This window comes from Pezoporus flaviventris, unplaced genomic scaffold, assembly GCF_033815535.1.
Source record: "Pezoporus flaviventris isolate CSIRO_AGI_PZ_B2104156 unplaced genomic scaffold, CSIRO_AGI_Pfla_v1 ptg000143l, whole genome shotgun sequence".
Taxonomy (NCBI): domain Eukaryota; kingdom Metazoa; phylum Chordata; class Aves; order Psittaciformes; family Psittacidae; genus Pezoporus; species Pezoporus flaviventris.
In genome coordinates this window covers 379,447-394,165 of record NW_026892691.1, presented here as the reverse complement: position 1 = coordinate 394,165, position 14,719 = coordinate 379,447, and the positions used below count along the sequence as shown (strand labels likewise).

Below are 14,719 nucleotides of genomic sequence, written 5' to 3'. Positions count from 1 at the left end.
ATAAGAATTTGTGCCCAAACATTCAGTATAAAACTCCTAAATAATTCCTTTCTTCATCACAGAGTAGCCTGCAGCATGTAATCACAATAAACATACAATATGCCCTATTTGTTCTTTAGGCTTGACACAATCACCATTAAGGGAACTGGACCAATCCAATGTAAATGCCTAGGACTCAAACTTTCTTCTTCAAGAAAGCTCTTAGGCTAAATACACAATTCCTACATTGCACGGAGTAAATGTGTGTATTTAGCACAATCTCTTTCAATACAGTGTAACAAATATATAAGTGCATTTTTAATGATCAAGTAATTTTGGCTTTCTAAGAAGAGCATTAGATGTGCCAACTTGGTTGCTTAGTTGTGCTTTAATCCTTAGTTATGAGTTTTAGCTCTTGTATACTGTATGTATCTAATTGCCTCTATAGTTTTGACCAGTAAACCCTTAAAACTCTAATGTTTATAGAACAAATATAACCTAATGAAAGTGATGACATGTCACAACTCATACAAATTGCACTTTGATGTATTTTTTTACAGTAAGACCTTCCTGTCTGATATGTGTTTACATATTTATACCACATTTTATTTCTGTGTGCAAACAATCACAATGAATTTAATCACAAACACTACAAAATATACCCAATATTTAGGTTTGTTATGAATAATCTCCTTCCTTGTAGGTGTATGAGTCTTGTACTTCCTCTTGTACAAATTCCTCTTTTTTCTCCCAACCGTTAGGCCAGCCACCGTTGACCTGGGTTGTAGCACCGTAAGACTTGGTGGTACCATAATTTACATAATTCTGAGTAATGTCCCCTGTCTCTTCAGCAAGTTCATCTTCATGAATAAAGCCACATTTCTCTTCACTTGTCTGCTCAGGGTCCGCCCACGGTTGTTTCTCTCCTGAAGCAAATATGCCATAGAAGATAACACCCCCATAATGAACTAAAGCAGCAATGAGGAAGACGTACTGCCACTCTTCACGTGTCTGTAAAGAAGAGATTTTTTCAATCAGACTAGTGCATAGACCTATCTAACTCCTCTGAGCTGAAAGATTTAAATCAGGCATTGAGGCTGCAAGAGTCAGCACAGCTAAAACATTTAATTGTCCAGTTTCCAATTATTTATATCTATCTTTCTTTGAAAAATCACTGTTCATTAGCCTACAAAAGCACTGACCTGGTGGTGAGCATATAATGGAGCATGCTTCAAATTTGCAAGTTCCTGGATACTATTCCCTGAAGGTTCCAGGCTCTAATATGGCAACCTGTACTATGGAAAGGTATTTTTCTTGAAGGCAATAGTATTAAACTAGAAGATATGAAAATGGTATCGCTGTTTACCTTGTTCTTTGTCATTGCTCCGACAATTATAGGGCAAACCATTCCAGACAAGGTCCCGACTCCATTAGAAATTCCCATTAAGATGCTGGCATACCTCGGGGCAATGTCTAAATGGTTGACATTGAATCCTGCAATACAAAGGTCATCAAACATCCATACCCAAAGCAGAGCATTACTTCTGTTCGGAAAAGTAATGCTGTCACTTGGCAATTTTACTATAACGTATTTGGGCTGTTTAATTACTTTTTTTTTTTTTTTTTCTGAAAGGCTTATAATGGTTAAATATTCCTAGAGAGACTCTGGGTTGCTAATTTCTTTAAAAATATATTTTAAGAGGATACTGAATGTATATTCTTCCCAGAATTGCAGTAGTGACTGTGTGCAGTAGAGAACCCAGAAGGTATTTAGACAGGGAGAAAGTTCATATTTCACAGTGTCATTCATGGCCATTTCATGGTGTAAATAACATTTCATGTCTTCCTCCAGCCTGTACCACTTCCCTTCCCTGTTGCCCACATTTTTCTTTTTGTGAAGCAAACCAGCAGAAGGGAGCTCCCTTCTGTGCTTGAGTGGTAAAAGGAAGTGGGGCAAAAGACAATATCTATAAATGCTGTATTAATTATTTTTATCACTGTTTTGTTTGTTGTCTTGAATTTCCAGCAGCTTAATTCTGTTGCAATCTATGCGGTAATTAGAAAATCTGAGGGGCAAAAGAAACAAACCATGCTTCTCTGAAGTGACAGAACTCATTGTCCCCAAAATAAGCGCCGAAGTAGGTGAAACCAGAAGGCAAATCTTTGGAACCAGAAAGATAATAAAAAGCAAAAGGAAGGCAGCATGATATGGATAACTGTTAAAGAAAGTGCAGTACACCTTGCAGAATAAGTGGGATTTAGGACAGATTTGATTAAGCAGAGTTTAGGTGTTTGGCACAGAAGAAAAGAGAGCCTGTTTTAGACATAAGGAACCAGCATGGGAGAGGATGCTAAGATCACAGTGGGAAAATAAGGGACAGCCAAGTGACTTGTGCTTGGGACAGGCAAAGGCAAAGGGGTAATATATCAGAAGGAAAGGGCAAGAGATTAATTTTAAATCAGGAAAAAAAAAGCTAGTGATTAAGCCCCAAAGTAATAAAATAATGCAAAACATTAACTAATATACACTGAAAAGAAAGTAAAAGGCCTATATTTAAACAAAAATGTTTAAATTTAGGTAGCATTGTATAATAGCAATCCATTTATGTTATATGTTTGATTTCATAAAAATCTAGGGTGTATATTAGCACCTCAATGAAAAGGCAATCTTATTAGCTGCAGTGAATATGGAAAAGATTGATGGCTTTGAACAACAATAATCTAATGTAAAAGATGTGGTACTGATTGTACTTTCCTTTGTAATGATCATAAATAGTGCCATTTGGAATTCTGTGGTTTGTTTAAATTATTATCAGTGAGTAAATACCAAATTAGATGTTCTATCTTCTGAGGTAAAATAATTTACTAATAACAGCAATATAATCTTACCAGATATGGCGAATCCACTAAAGCCTACAGCAAGCACTAAGAATGAAATAGCCACTCCTTTACTGTGAGAGTACCCCACCACGAGAAGAAGAGTTGCTTCCATACCAAAACCTGGGGAAATCATAAAGAAAAACAAGCACTGGATATAATTCCCTCTCAAATATTGCAGGTCTTAGGATATGATAATATTTCATAGGAAGACAGAGGCAAAATATTAGTTCAGAGTGGAATACAATCAGGTTTTTCTTTCATCCATAAAAACGTTCTTGCTATCTCAAATAATCCTTATTTTATTCTTTGCCTACTAATTTATTGGTACCTCCTGTCATTTTGGAGATTAACAGAAATACTTGTGATTTGCTTGTGTCCTTCCAGCCAGCCCTGATAGGAATATACACTTAACCTGCCCTTATCACAGCCAGGATTCAGCTCATGAGATTTTAACCTCTCAGAAGTCAGGGGTGGAATCTCAGGTAGCAGTCTGGGCTCTCTTAGTGCAAAGGGTGTTTAGATTAGGAGCTAAGGGTAAGGAAATGACCTGTCAAAATCTCATCTGTTTCTTTAAGAATCTAAACACTTTTTCAAATGCCAGACATCTATATTGGAACTGAGAATAGGAACAACTTTGTTTACTTTTATTTAGTAACCACATTAGAATACACAACAAATGCACAAAGTATGTAAACCCATGCAGTTTGTTTCTGCATACTGTATGGACATTGAATCTGTATGAGAAGCTTTGTAAGCAAATAGGAAGTCTTACCTCCACAGTTCATTATCTTCCTCACAGTAGTGGTTGAAAGAATCTGTTTGCTTCTCAAAAAGTCTGCAATTTGTCCCCCAATAGGAACAATAATTGTCATCACTAAATGCGGCACAGCAGATAGGATACCCACCTAAAATAATCATTAGAATTAGCAGAGTATAAACTGTAAGAAAATATTGATCATTTTCCGAAGCAGTCAGTAACTAACGATTTTTTTTCTCTTCATGTACAGGCTAAACCAAAATTCTTAACTTGGTTTATTAAATGAACAAAACTGGTGACCTTAAGTTGTAGTTGTATTTTGTGAAGGACATACAGTCTTTAAGAACCCCAGATGCCATGAGACTTTTTGTTTTAGATTGTTTTCACAGTTTACGTTTAAGCTAATGGCTTTTCCCCTGACCTCTGATCTTTCTTTTTAGAAAACTGATGATCAATTGTGTTGAACTGAATGGCCACATTTCTGTTGGTGATGTGTTTGGTGCAGCATTGCCCACAAACCTAACATGTCTTGGCAGGTTCCTTGTGGATCATCCTCACATGCAGCATGGGCTTTTGCCTTTGATTTCTGACCATCCCTCAACCTTCAAATTTCATGTGGGCAAAAGATATCTCTGAGAAACTCTGAACATAGTGGAAGAGAACATGCTAAATATCCATTGACAATATTCAACACATACTAGCTGAGTAAGACATAGTCATTTTGTGGTGACTGTTCCAAGCTATAATAATATATAGGAAGACCCTTCCTTCAAAGCAGATTAGGTCATCCATAAGAATGGCATGAACTGCCACCTTCTATCTCATGTCAACAGAACTGCCTTTGTTTAGTACACGTGGCATTTTGTTCTAATAGGGAAGTCTGATTATTGTGTATATCTGAAAGAGTGCTTAAGCACAGGGGGGGTTGTATAATTCCTGTCTGAACAGTCTGTCAGCTGGCCTGGTGTCTGACTTGAGTTACAAGCAGACAGAATCTGTCAGAACGAACGGAAGTTTTCTCTGCTCTTCAGCTAAAGGTGTGAAACTTTGCATTTCACTGCAGTTTATACAACTAGCAACTATGTTGTGACCCCTAGCTTCATGGTAGTAGATATTTCTTCCAATAACACAGGTATTAACCAGGAGGAAAATACAGTATTGCAGTTACTCATTTGAGGCGTTCTTATTAAATGCTAACTATTCAATTCTGAGCATCCATATCCAAAACTGACCTGCTGTTGTTGTTTACAAAGATCCACATTTCTTTGAATACACTCTGAGAAAAATCTTCTGGAACAAAATGATCAGATGAATTCAATAGAACTTGACCATTTTTATTACATGTGTAACAGATGATGTTTCAAGCTTGGCAAAGTTTCTTAATCGAAGTCCAGCTAAATACAGAAGCCCATATTTAAATGCAGGAAGACTTTACTCCATAATGCAGCAACACTTTGGAAACTACTCATCCAGTTGTCACACCTCAATTTAGGGTGACAATACCTGAGTGAACAATAGCAAAACAATACAGGTCTTTCAAAAAGCACAAGCCCCCAGCGCTTTCACAAGCAGGAAATCTGTATTAGTAGAAAGCTTACTATAACTCTGAAGGCCTGTTTGCATGTATCCCTGTTGACATTCAGGTCTGATCCAAAATTCATATGAATTATGTGGAACCTTAGATCCTCCCTATGCCTCATATTTTGTCACCATCTCTTTCATTTCCTAAGTGAAAAAGGGGGAGCAGTTCTCACCACATTAAAGGGGCATATAGTAAGATGAAAAACTACTCTTCTTCCTAAAACTGGATGGTCCTGCTTTGTAAAAGGCACCTGGAAAAATTAAATCACTTGTCAGTGCTTTCTTTACAGCTTCGATGGGATCCTGCATGCCCTGGGGTCAGGGACAGAAGCATAATAGCTCTCTCCATACCTTTCTAATACCATGCACAATCAGGTTTCAAGCACCTGACTGAAAATCTGGTTGCATCATGGCCCCAGGCAAATCATCACTAAATCTCACCCTGCTTTCACCTTCTCCATCCAATCCCTTGCCACCGTTGTTTCTGCACTTCCACGTGCTGCTCAACGGAACAATATCTGGGAGGGATAAGATTTGAGGATGGTAAACCCATGATAAAGACACAGAACACTTTTCTTCCCTTCTCCTATTAAATACCACAAAAGTAGCTCTGATACTGATTTAGCTTTACATTTTTTTTTACATACCTTGCTTATTTCAAATCCAAATACTTCCTCAAAGTAAGCAGGCTGGCTAATAAGCAGCAAGTAAAAAGTCCAGCTTCTACAGAAGTTTGCAACAATTATTGCATAGACTGGCATAGATGTAAAAAATTTTCTCCATGGAGTTTTGTATTTCTGAAACACAGAAGAGGGGATCCAGTCACCATTTTGATCATTATCAACCATTTGTCTTCCCTTTTTCTAGATGGTATGTTTATCTGTACTGCAAGAAGCTTGTATATGCAGAGCTCTATATATTTGAATCCATATGACTTCAATTATCAAGAAGGACATGAGTCCACATTTGAATGATCATGATTTAATTTAAAAACACAAGCAAGTAAAAATTACTACAAAATGCACAAGTGGAGAAACTCAGTGATACTTTGCTGTATCACAGCCCTCATGTAAATGCTATTATCTCCATTATGTAAACACGGACATACAAAGTCTGAAATGATAATATGTCTTTAAAAAATAATGTTGCTGTATCTAAAGCAACAGTCAGATTTTACTCTGCAAGCCCACAATTTCATCCAGACTTATTTTAAACATGGCTTTGTATTTACATATTAATAAAATATTCTGAATAATAATTTTTTCTATCAAGTCTCAGCTGAAACTGCTTGGTCAAGGTATTTTTTGTTTGTTTTCTTGTATTTTTAACATTAATTGCATAATGGATAAAAAAAGACAGATGGACAGAACTACAGTCCTGCTGAGTCCCACCACCTCTCCACGAGCCAAGGGCTGTGCCCATCTGTGTTGATATAGGATCCAGACCCAGATGAGTGTTTGAAAATCACTTCAGCAAGGTTCCAGGTGGAATTTAGTCTACTGTTGATTTGAGTACTGGCTTTTCTTCCCAGAAAACCAGTCCATAAATGGATATATGCAATAACTTTTATGCCTATTAAATAGCACTTGAGAGCTAAAGTTTAACTGTGCCTTTATTAATGAGAAGCCATCCAGAAAAGCTAACCTGATCCTATGGAAGAATTCAGCCTACATGTTTTAGAAATACCTGAACTATTGACACAAACACTTCCAAAAAATTTTTAATTAAAAAAAAAACAAAACCACAATGAAAAATAGACAGATATTATCCAGCTCAAGTTAGAGTTATGTGGACATCCTTTGAAGTACCTCAGTATCTCATGTCATGCCACATTTTGCAAAGCACTTGTAGGTATAAGAAACCATGAACACTGATGAATGCTGTTAGCAATCCAGACACTTCCTCAAGAACTCCTAAAAATGTCAGCTATTGAGAAATGTCATATTTCTAGTTCCCTATTTAGTGTGGACCAAAGCTTTTTAAGAAAAGAAAAATGTTTTATTCCTGAATTCAATCAAGAACCAATGTTCTGACCAATTAGAAAGCATAATGAAGAGTGCAACTTACAGTTTTTCTTGCAAATGAAACAGAGAATAGACAGGATTTGCTTTGTTAGAAGTTCTGAAGACTTCAAGAGACACTGAGTAGTGCTTTTCCTCCAGTTTACTTTTAGGAAGAAGAAATCCTTCCAGAAAGGATTATATAGGAAGGAAATTAGCAGCTTGAACTCAAGAAAATATAAAAGTCGCAGTAAAACTGCAATTTTAAATGCAACCATAGCTCCTTTTTATACTTTGGAGCAGAAAACCAGGCAGAAATTCCATGAGTGATCTGCTGGAGGAACTGGAACCTGTATTCTGTTTGTTCAGAAGCAATACTCACCCAGAAATCCCTCAGCAGATTTCAGATCTCCCTACCCCCCCCCCCCAAAAAAAAAATCAATTGTTTGAGACATTATTTTCTTCCTTAAAGAAGAAGGCTGTTTGATCTTTTTTGTCTGTTTCTTTCTATTTGGTTTTAGGGAGTTTTATTACTATGTGATAGGGATCAAGTGTGTGAGTAATATTCTTACTTCCATTGCACCTAGAAGATTGGCACTCTCTCCAATGCTTTCCTCTATGTATCTCCTTTCTTCATCTGTGATTGTAGGATGCATTGCAGGACTCTCATATGAAACCAGAAGCCAAAACATGTACCAGACTATACCAAAGCTCCCTTTGGAATGAAAAGAAAGGCTTTAAAAAGAAATGAACTGTAAAGCAGGAAACAAGGGGGGGAAAAAATCTATGATATGTGAATAAATATAACAAATTTAAATGGCAATTGTTGTTACTGCTCCTCTACTGAGTCATTCTAACAGACAGTTGGGTACTGCAAACACAATTTGTGCAAAGTGCATACAGAGCTGAAGCACAGTGAACATTTCTTTCTTTTATTTAAGAATCATTTCACTGTAAGTGAATATTCACTGATATTTTAGCATCAATTTGTATAATGCAATCCAATGACCCAGCTTCCATTTCATTTCACCAGCCTGGAAATGAAGTCCCATTCTGCTTTAAGCCACGGTTGTTTGATAACTGCACTAAATTTTTTACCTGCAAAATACAAGTCTGTGGCATTGTTTTCAACATAGCAATGCGCTTCTTGAGTAGTTTAGTAAGTTTGTATAAGGTGTTCCCCTAATTCACATCAATTTTACACTGTAGAATGAGCTCCTTTGGGACATCCTTTTCTGTTGGTGTAAGTTAAGGTAGCACAAGTAGTGTGAATAAAATTATGTAGGTCTTCAGATAAAAATTAGGACATTAGACAGGCAAGTACTCTAAACTTACAGTTGTATGAAGGAAAGGGCAACTTTACATGGCAGGAGATTATATAGAGCTGCATAGCAGTTTGCACTACTTGTACTGGAAGTGACCAAGTTTTCACCATGAACTGCCTTGTCTTCTTATTTAATAATGTTGCTTTCCTACTGTTTCCTTTAAATTCTGTACTTTCCCTGTTCTTTTCTCTCAACTGTATTTTCAGCTTTATGGACCCACTTCTCTTTTTTTGGCCTCTTACCGGTAGCTTTTACATTTTTAGAAGGCGTAGAATAAGGTCATACAATATTGGAGTGAGGTGAGCAAAACTGCATACCGTACACATAGAACACAGAAGACCACCCAGTATATTGCACCAGAATTCCAGCTAAAGGCATTGCAATAACAGCTCCTGCATAGGAACCTACAAAACAAGATGTGTTGATGAAAAAGGAGAAATCAGTCTGAAAATAGTTTTACATTATGAGTGAAAGAAAGTCAAGGATAGAAAGGTACTTACCACAAAAGGAGGTGGTTGCTAACCTACTTCTTTCTAATGGGGGGGCCCACTTGCTCCAAATCCCGTGGCAGGCAGGGTAAGTGACCCCCTGAGAAATGGGTGTCAGAGGTTAGCTAATGATCATCAAGCAGTTACTTCAGTGTCTTTGCACAATTATGATTTTTAATTGCTAGAAACAAGAAGTTGAGAACACTTTGCATTCCTATAGCAAAGTCTGAGCACAGCCATAGAAGAGCTGTGATTTCTATTCAAGCTGAAATGGGGTTTGTATATCACTCCAAATGTCGTGGTTTAAACCCAGCCACGCAGTTTCTCTCTCACTTCCCCCCTTCTTGCCCTCCCCCAGCTCCCGGAGAGATGGGGAGGAGAATCAAAAGGAATGTAACTCCCACAGGTTGAGATAAGAACAGTTTAGTAACTAAGGTATAACACAAATCACTGCTGCTACCACCAATAAAATAATGACAAAGGAAATAACAAGGGAAGAGAATACAACACCTCACCATCCACCGGCTGATAACTCACCCCCACCTTGCCCGACCGAGCACCAACCCATACCTACTCCAACCCCACTGTGAACTAGCCTGTCCGGGTAACTCTCAGTTACATCCTGGGCATGATGTGCTGTGGTAAGGAATACCTCTTTGGTCAGTTCGGGTCAGGTGTCCTGTCTCTGCTTCCTCCCAGCTTCCCCTCCTCCCTGGCAGAGCACGAGGCTCAGAAAGTCCTTGGTCAGTCTAAACATTTGAGCAGTAACTAAAAACATCGGTGTTATCAGCGCTGTTCCCAGGCCAAAAGTCAAAACCACAGCGCTGCACCAGCTACTAAGAAGGAGAAAAATGACTGCAACTGCTGAACCCAGGACACCAATGCATTCAAGAGGCGTTATGAATTACAGTTATTTTCATTTCCTTTTCCTACCTCTCCCCCTTCCGAGAAAGGGAGAATTAAAAGAATCTTAATGCACAAGAAGGAAAGACGAAAGCACAGACCCTCTGGAGTCTTTCTAATGCTGGGCTGAATTCTCCAACCCTCTGTTTTGCTGGCCTTCCAACTTCTTTTCATCTAACATTTTAAGTAGAATTTAGGAAAAACAGATTACTGTTCCACTGCTTTAAAACTAGAAAATATGATCCATAAAAGCTTAAAAATAGAATGTTTAGAGAAAAGTTTTTCACTCTGTCTTTAATGAGTCTTCTTGAGCACTTAAAGCAAATAATTGAATGATGTCAGTTGGTTTCATTTTAAACCAGGTACTTTTTAGGTCTCTCTTGAAAACAAGCCTTTAACTTACTAATAATAAAGAAAAATGCAATTAAATAAATAACATCATTACATCCTGCAGTATTGATAATTTAGAAAATGTAATATGGAGTGTACAGCAATTTTCCTCAGAACTCCTACTTAAGAATAGCTCTGATGCATGTATAGTTACTGTCACTTTTCTCTTAGTCTGATAATTTGTTTCCCGTGCAAAAAATAGAATAATAAGTTTTTGTGAACGTTGAGGTTATTATAAATTTTGAGCTTATCAGTCTCAATGTGCAATCATTGTAAAATACATTCTTCTGGTTTGAAAGAAGATCACATGCCAAATTTCATGTTTATTTCAGTCTTCTTGACTTTTTTTTTAAAGAAAAAGTACATAATCTTAAGACTGCAATGTTTTATTATAAACCCTCTAAAATGCTCCTATTTGAGATGTTTTGTATTCACAATACCTTTGAACAGTATTACAGAAATGTCTCTATTCTGTTTTGTAATTACCCGCTTGTTTCTGTTCCTCTCTTTGCAGACAGGCTCACCTCTTTTCCTCACAGATCGCATTTCAGGATTGCATCCACATTTATACACATATACTTTAAGAACTTGACTGACAGTTACCTAACTTTCAAGCACGTTCTGCACCCTCTTTTGGAGTCTTTTTATACAATAAAGGGCATGAGTTAAGATCATCTTATACAGTGGAAGTGTGCACCCTGAGGGGCAAAGAACCAGCAATCACAGGCCTAAAAATCTGTCTTTCAGTAAAGAAACAAGAAAAAAAAATAATTAGAAGGCAGGCTCAATTTTTTTCTCTTTTAAATTATGGTAAAACTCTCATTCATTCTAACAAGAGTGTGGTCAGGGCCTATGATAGAAGCTTAGTTCCTTATTACAGATTTAATCTGGGAGGCTGGGTAGGAAATAGCTGCTGAGAATAGCACCATTATAAGCCCTATGCGGTACAAGATTTCAGTGGAACTTCACTGCTAAATACATCCCTCACCAGCTTCTTAGCAAGAGACAACTTTGCTATAAATTTTATAGATGAAGGAAAATCAAATAGCTGTAATCCACACGCTGAAACCCATTACACTGGAATAAGTAATAAACTAAAAGCCTTTTTTGTTTTTCCTGCCAAAATCACAATTTCTAGTTAAAGGCTAACAAACATATGTCCCTTTTCCTGGTTATTTTGTGATTTCTCCTTACCTCTACAAGGCCCTGCAAGATCCTCACAAAGATGACGCATCCGTAGTGCACCCTGGCTGCAGATGGTATGAGCATGTTGAGTGAGGATGTCAGCAGTATAGCAGCACCAAATACTCTGTGGATATGGGGAAACAAAAGAAAAGGAAGTAACTTCAGTGTTGTTCCAATTGACTTGCTCCACATATGTTCACGTATCAATATAGACATATTTAAACATATGTTCTTTATGTAGGGAATATACTAAATGCTGGACTGAATTAGTGTCTGCTTCCATCTAGTGTAACAACCTGCCTGATAAGACCCAGACCAAACATGGACATAAACATCTATTTAGCCTAATTTCCTAAGGAAATACATCTTATGAAATCACAGTTATACATCTTATTCTCCCCATAAATCCCCACTCTTTCATTTTCACATCTATTTCAACCAAATCTGATTGAATTCACCACCCTCTAGAGAAATTAGGAACTAGGTCTCCAAATGGTTTGCTAAAACAGTTGGCCAAGAAAACGAGAGATTTTCATTAATACTTTAACTGTAAGAAAGTGGCACCATGCATTCATTGCTTATAAAGCTGTAGAAAATCTGCTTTTATAAATGCCAAAGCAGCAGGAAGAATTTCAAACAGAGCTGGGATTTTCTTAGACACAAGAGTAAATTAATTTGGAATCTCATATGCATAGAACGGATCATTCTTTCTGCTGTTTTTTCAGAGGCTACTCATTGAATACTGCTGATTTTGATTCCAAGAGCATCCTAGGAATTGCTTCCAATAAAGCATATTACAAGGTCAAAATAAATGTGTGAAGTGACGATCCATTTGCAAAATTCTACTGCTTTGACTGACTTGTAACTTGATTCAATTAATATCTGCCCCTTATAGGAGAAAGGCTTTTCTCCAGCAATATTATATCATATTTATGTTCATTCATTGTGGAAATAATAATTTTTTCCACCATTTTCCTTTCAATGGAATTTTGCAAAGGGATGAAACCAGTAGTGATGACTGGCCACTTTCTTTATACAAGACTATGTAATGCTAAGATAAATCTTGGAGATGTCTTAACATATGATATCACAGTATCTGATGTGGAAATGATTTGACAGAAACCTTTAACCTTAGCATGTGTTCTTCAGAAATTGGTACAGTGCCATAAGTTAGTAAGAAACAGACCTCAGACTAAAGGAGCAGGAAACATCAATAAGTTTCAAGGCAAAAATTCTCCTCAAAGACATCTATGTTTCACGTCCTTTCTTTCGAATTACAGAATTCTTTAGAATAATTTGAAATTATTTAAAGAGCTGTATCTTTAAATAGCTGAGTGTTTCTCCACTTCTATTTGACAAATATTAAAGGGCAGCAGAAAAAAAAGCCTTGGCACAGTAAGGAAGCTTAGTTCAATAGCTCTAAATCTGGTCTCGTCATTGTGTTTCCTGTGATCCCCCCCCTCATGTTAAACACTATCTAGCTGGGCAGTGCAGTTCTGGCTCTGTTTGGCAGCATGTTCAGTACCTTTACTAGGACTGACTGGTGCAGTATGTGAACTATTCTGGCCTGAACTCAGCCTTTACTCTTAACTTCCTTATGTGTAAGTTTCTAATCCAGAAGTATATGCAGTTTGTTTCTTTACAATTTAATACCTCCATGTGCTCACATAAACCACAATGGTGTTTTGGGTTTCATTTGCTTTCATCTTTATTTATTCATGATAAGAGTTTGGGACTCACAGGATTTTTGTTTGTGATTTTAACAATTTCTTTTAAAAAGTGAGATGTTCTCGTTAGCCATTTTTGAAGAGCAATAGGCTCCAACAGTTCTAAAGGTCCATCAAGAATATCATTCTTCACTCATAAACAGGAAGGACTAGTTTGTACCCTTTACTCTTTCTTTCCTGAACAGCTATGCAGCCAAATGCCTACTGCAGCAATATGGTTTTCAATTTGTATCTGTGCATAGACTTGCTGGAGCAGATTCTTAGCTAGGGTGAATCAGTGCAACTCTTTCTAAATCACTATTCATGTTAAAATCACACCAAGATGGAATTTTAAAAAATGCCATTTCTTTAGGAGGATGAGATTTGTAAAATTGTTGTGCTAGGTAGCTGTTTCTTCAAGGAAATTTGCTCCAGTTTTTCAATTCTGTATCTGCAATAAGCTCCTGTTTGCCACAACTAAAAGCTGTGCTTCCCAGAATTGCTTTTGTCCTCATGTTCATTAAAGAGAAGCTGTTTCCTTGTGTCTGCTCCTTCTAGAAGAGAAAGGAAAATGTAATTTAAGGAATCACCAGAAGCATGCATCTCCCAAGTGAAATCCTTGCCTGTATTTAGACAAACAAGTATCAGTGAATATTTAATTACATCGAGGAGCAGATGAGGAAATAACTCCACAATGTCACTTGTAAGTCAATTGTCTCTCAGACCTATATTTTGTATAGGTCTCAAAGATAGAGCGATTTCCCCCAAAAGAAAATATATGTATTTAAGTGTAGAATAAATTAGGGTTCAATTATGATTCTTGTAAGAAATGGCTTTTTTATACTTCTTTTTTGAATGCACATTAAAAGCAGCACCATGAATTTAGTACACAGCTATTAATGAATCAGCTTCCTCTATAACTCTTAGTCAAAAGCAAATACATCTTCCTACATTTATTTTGCATCTCAGTGCACATCCACAAATAGAATCAGTATTTCTCCTTCATGCTCTTTTGTTTTGTTACACTTATTTCACCTCCATACATACTAAACTCTTCTTCCTAACAATGTATTGTGATATAGTTCTGGCTTTTGTCCAATCTTACTGTTATATTTAATATCTCAGCTAACTGCTTTTATTATGATTTAGATCAAAGAAGAATGGTTTTGAGCTACAATAAACCAAAATATATTTGAATGCTGCACACATTCAAATACATTTAATTGGGAAATGGAGCATTTTACTGACCCACACATCAACCTCACAAATGAAATTTTTCTTTTTTTTTGTGCTTATGTTTTACTTATGTTTATGAAACTAGTGATATTATGATCTGATGTGTTTCTGTTTTGCTTCCAAACAATTCGCATTTGCTCAATTTTGCTACGATACGAATTCCAACAGTGGGTTAGAAACCATGTTTTTCTTTAAGATCCTTATGTTTCTATGGCAAATTGACAGTATGAGGGGTTCCATAGTTGTATTTCTTGCAGCTGAGAATGCATTTCTTCAGTCCTGATTTCTA

At 36.8% G+C, this 14,719-nt stretch overlaps 1 protein-coding gene across 1 annotated transcript in view; it reads right to left on the bottom strand.

The window, feature by feature from the left end:
* Positions 1-543: 543 nt before the first annotated feature.
* The window catches only part of SLC17A6 (solute carrier family 17 member 6), a 30,406-nt gene continuing 16,230 nt past the window's right edge, over positions 544-14,719 (bottom strand). The window contains exons 4-12 of the mRNA XM_061479170.1: positions 11,498-11,612; positions 9,023-9,110; positions 8,840-8,926; positions 7,770-7,912; positions 5,845-5,994; positions 3,632-3,764; positions 2,869-2,979; positions 1,346-1,473; positions 544-990 (exon numbers count right to left, since the gene is read on the bottom strand). Coding sequence (XP_061335154.1) covers positions 658-990; positions 1,346-1,473; positions 2,869-2,979; positions 3,632-3,764; positions 5,845-5,994; positions 7,770-7,912; positions 8,840-8,926; positions 9,023-9,110; positions 11,498-11,612 — 1,288 coding nt within the window. The 3' untranslated portion in view covers positions 544-657. The remainder of the gene's footprint in view (positions 991-1,345; positions 1,474-2,868; positions 2,980-3,631; positions 3,765-5,844; positions 5,995-7,769; positions 7,913-8,839; positions 8,927-9,022; positions 9,111-11,497; positions 11,613-14,719) is intronic.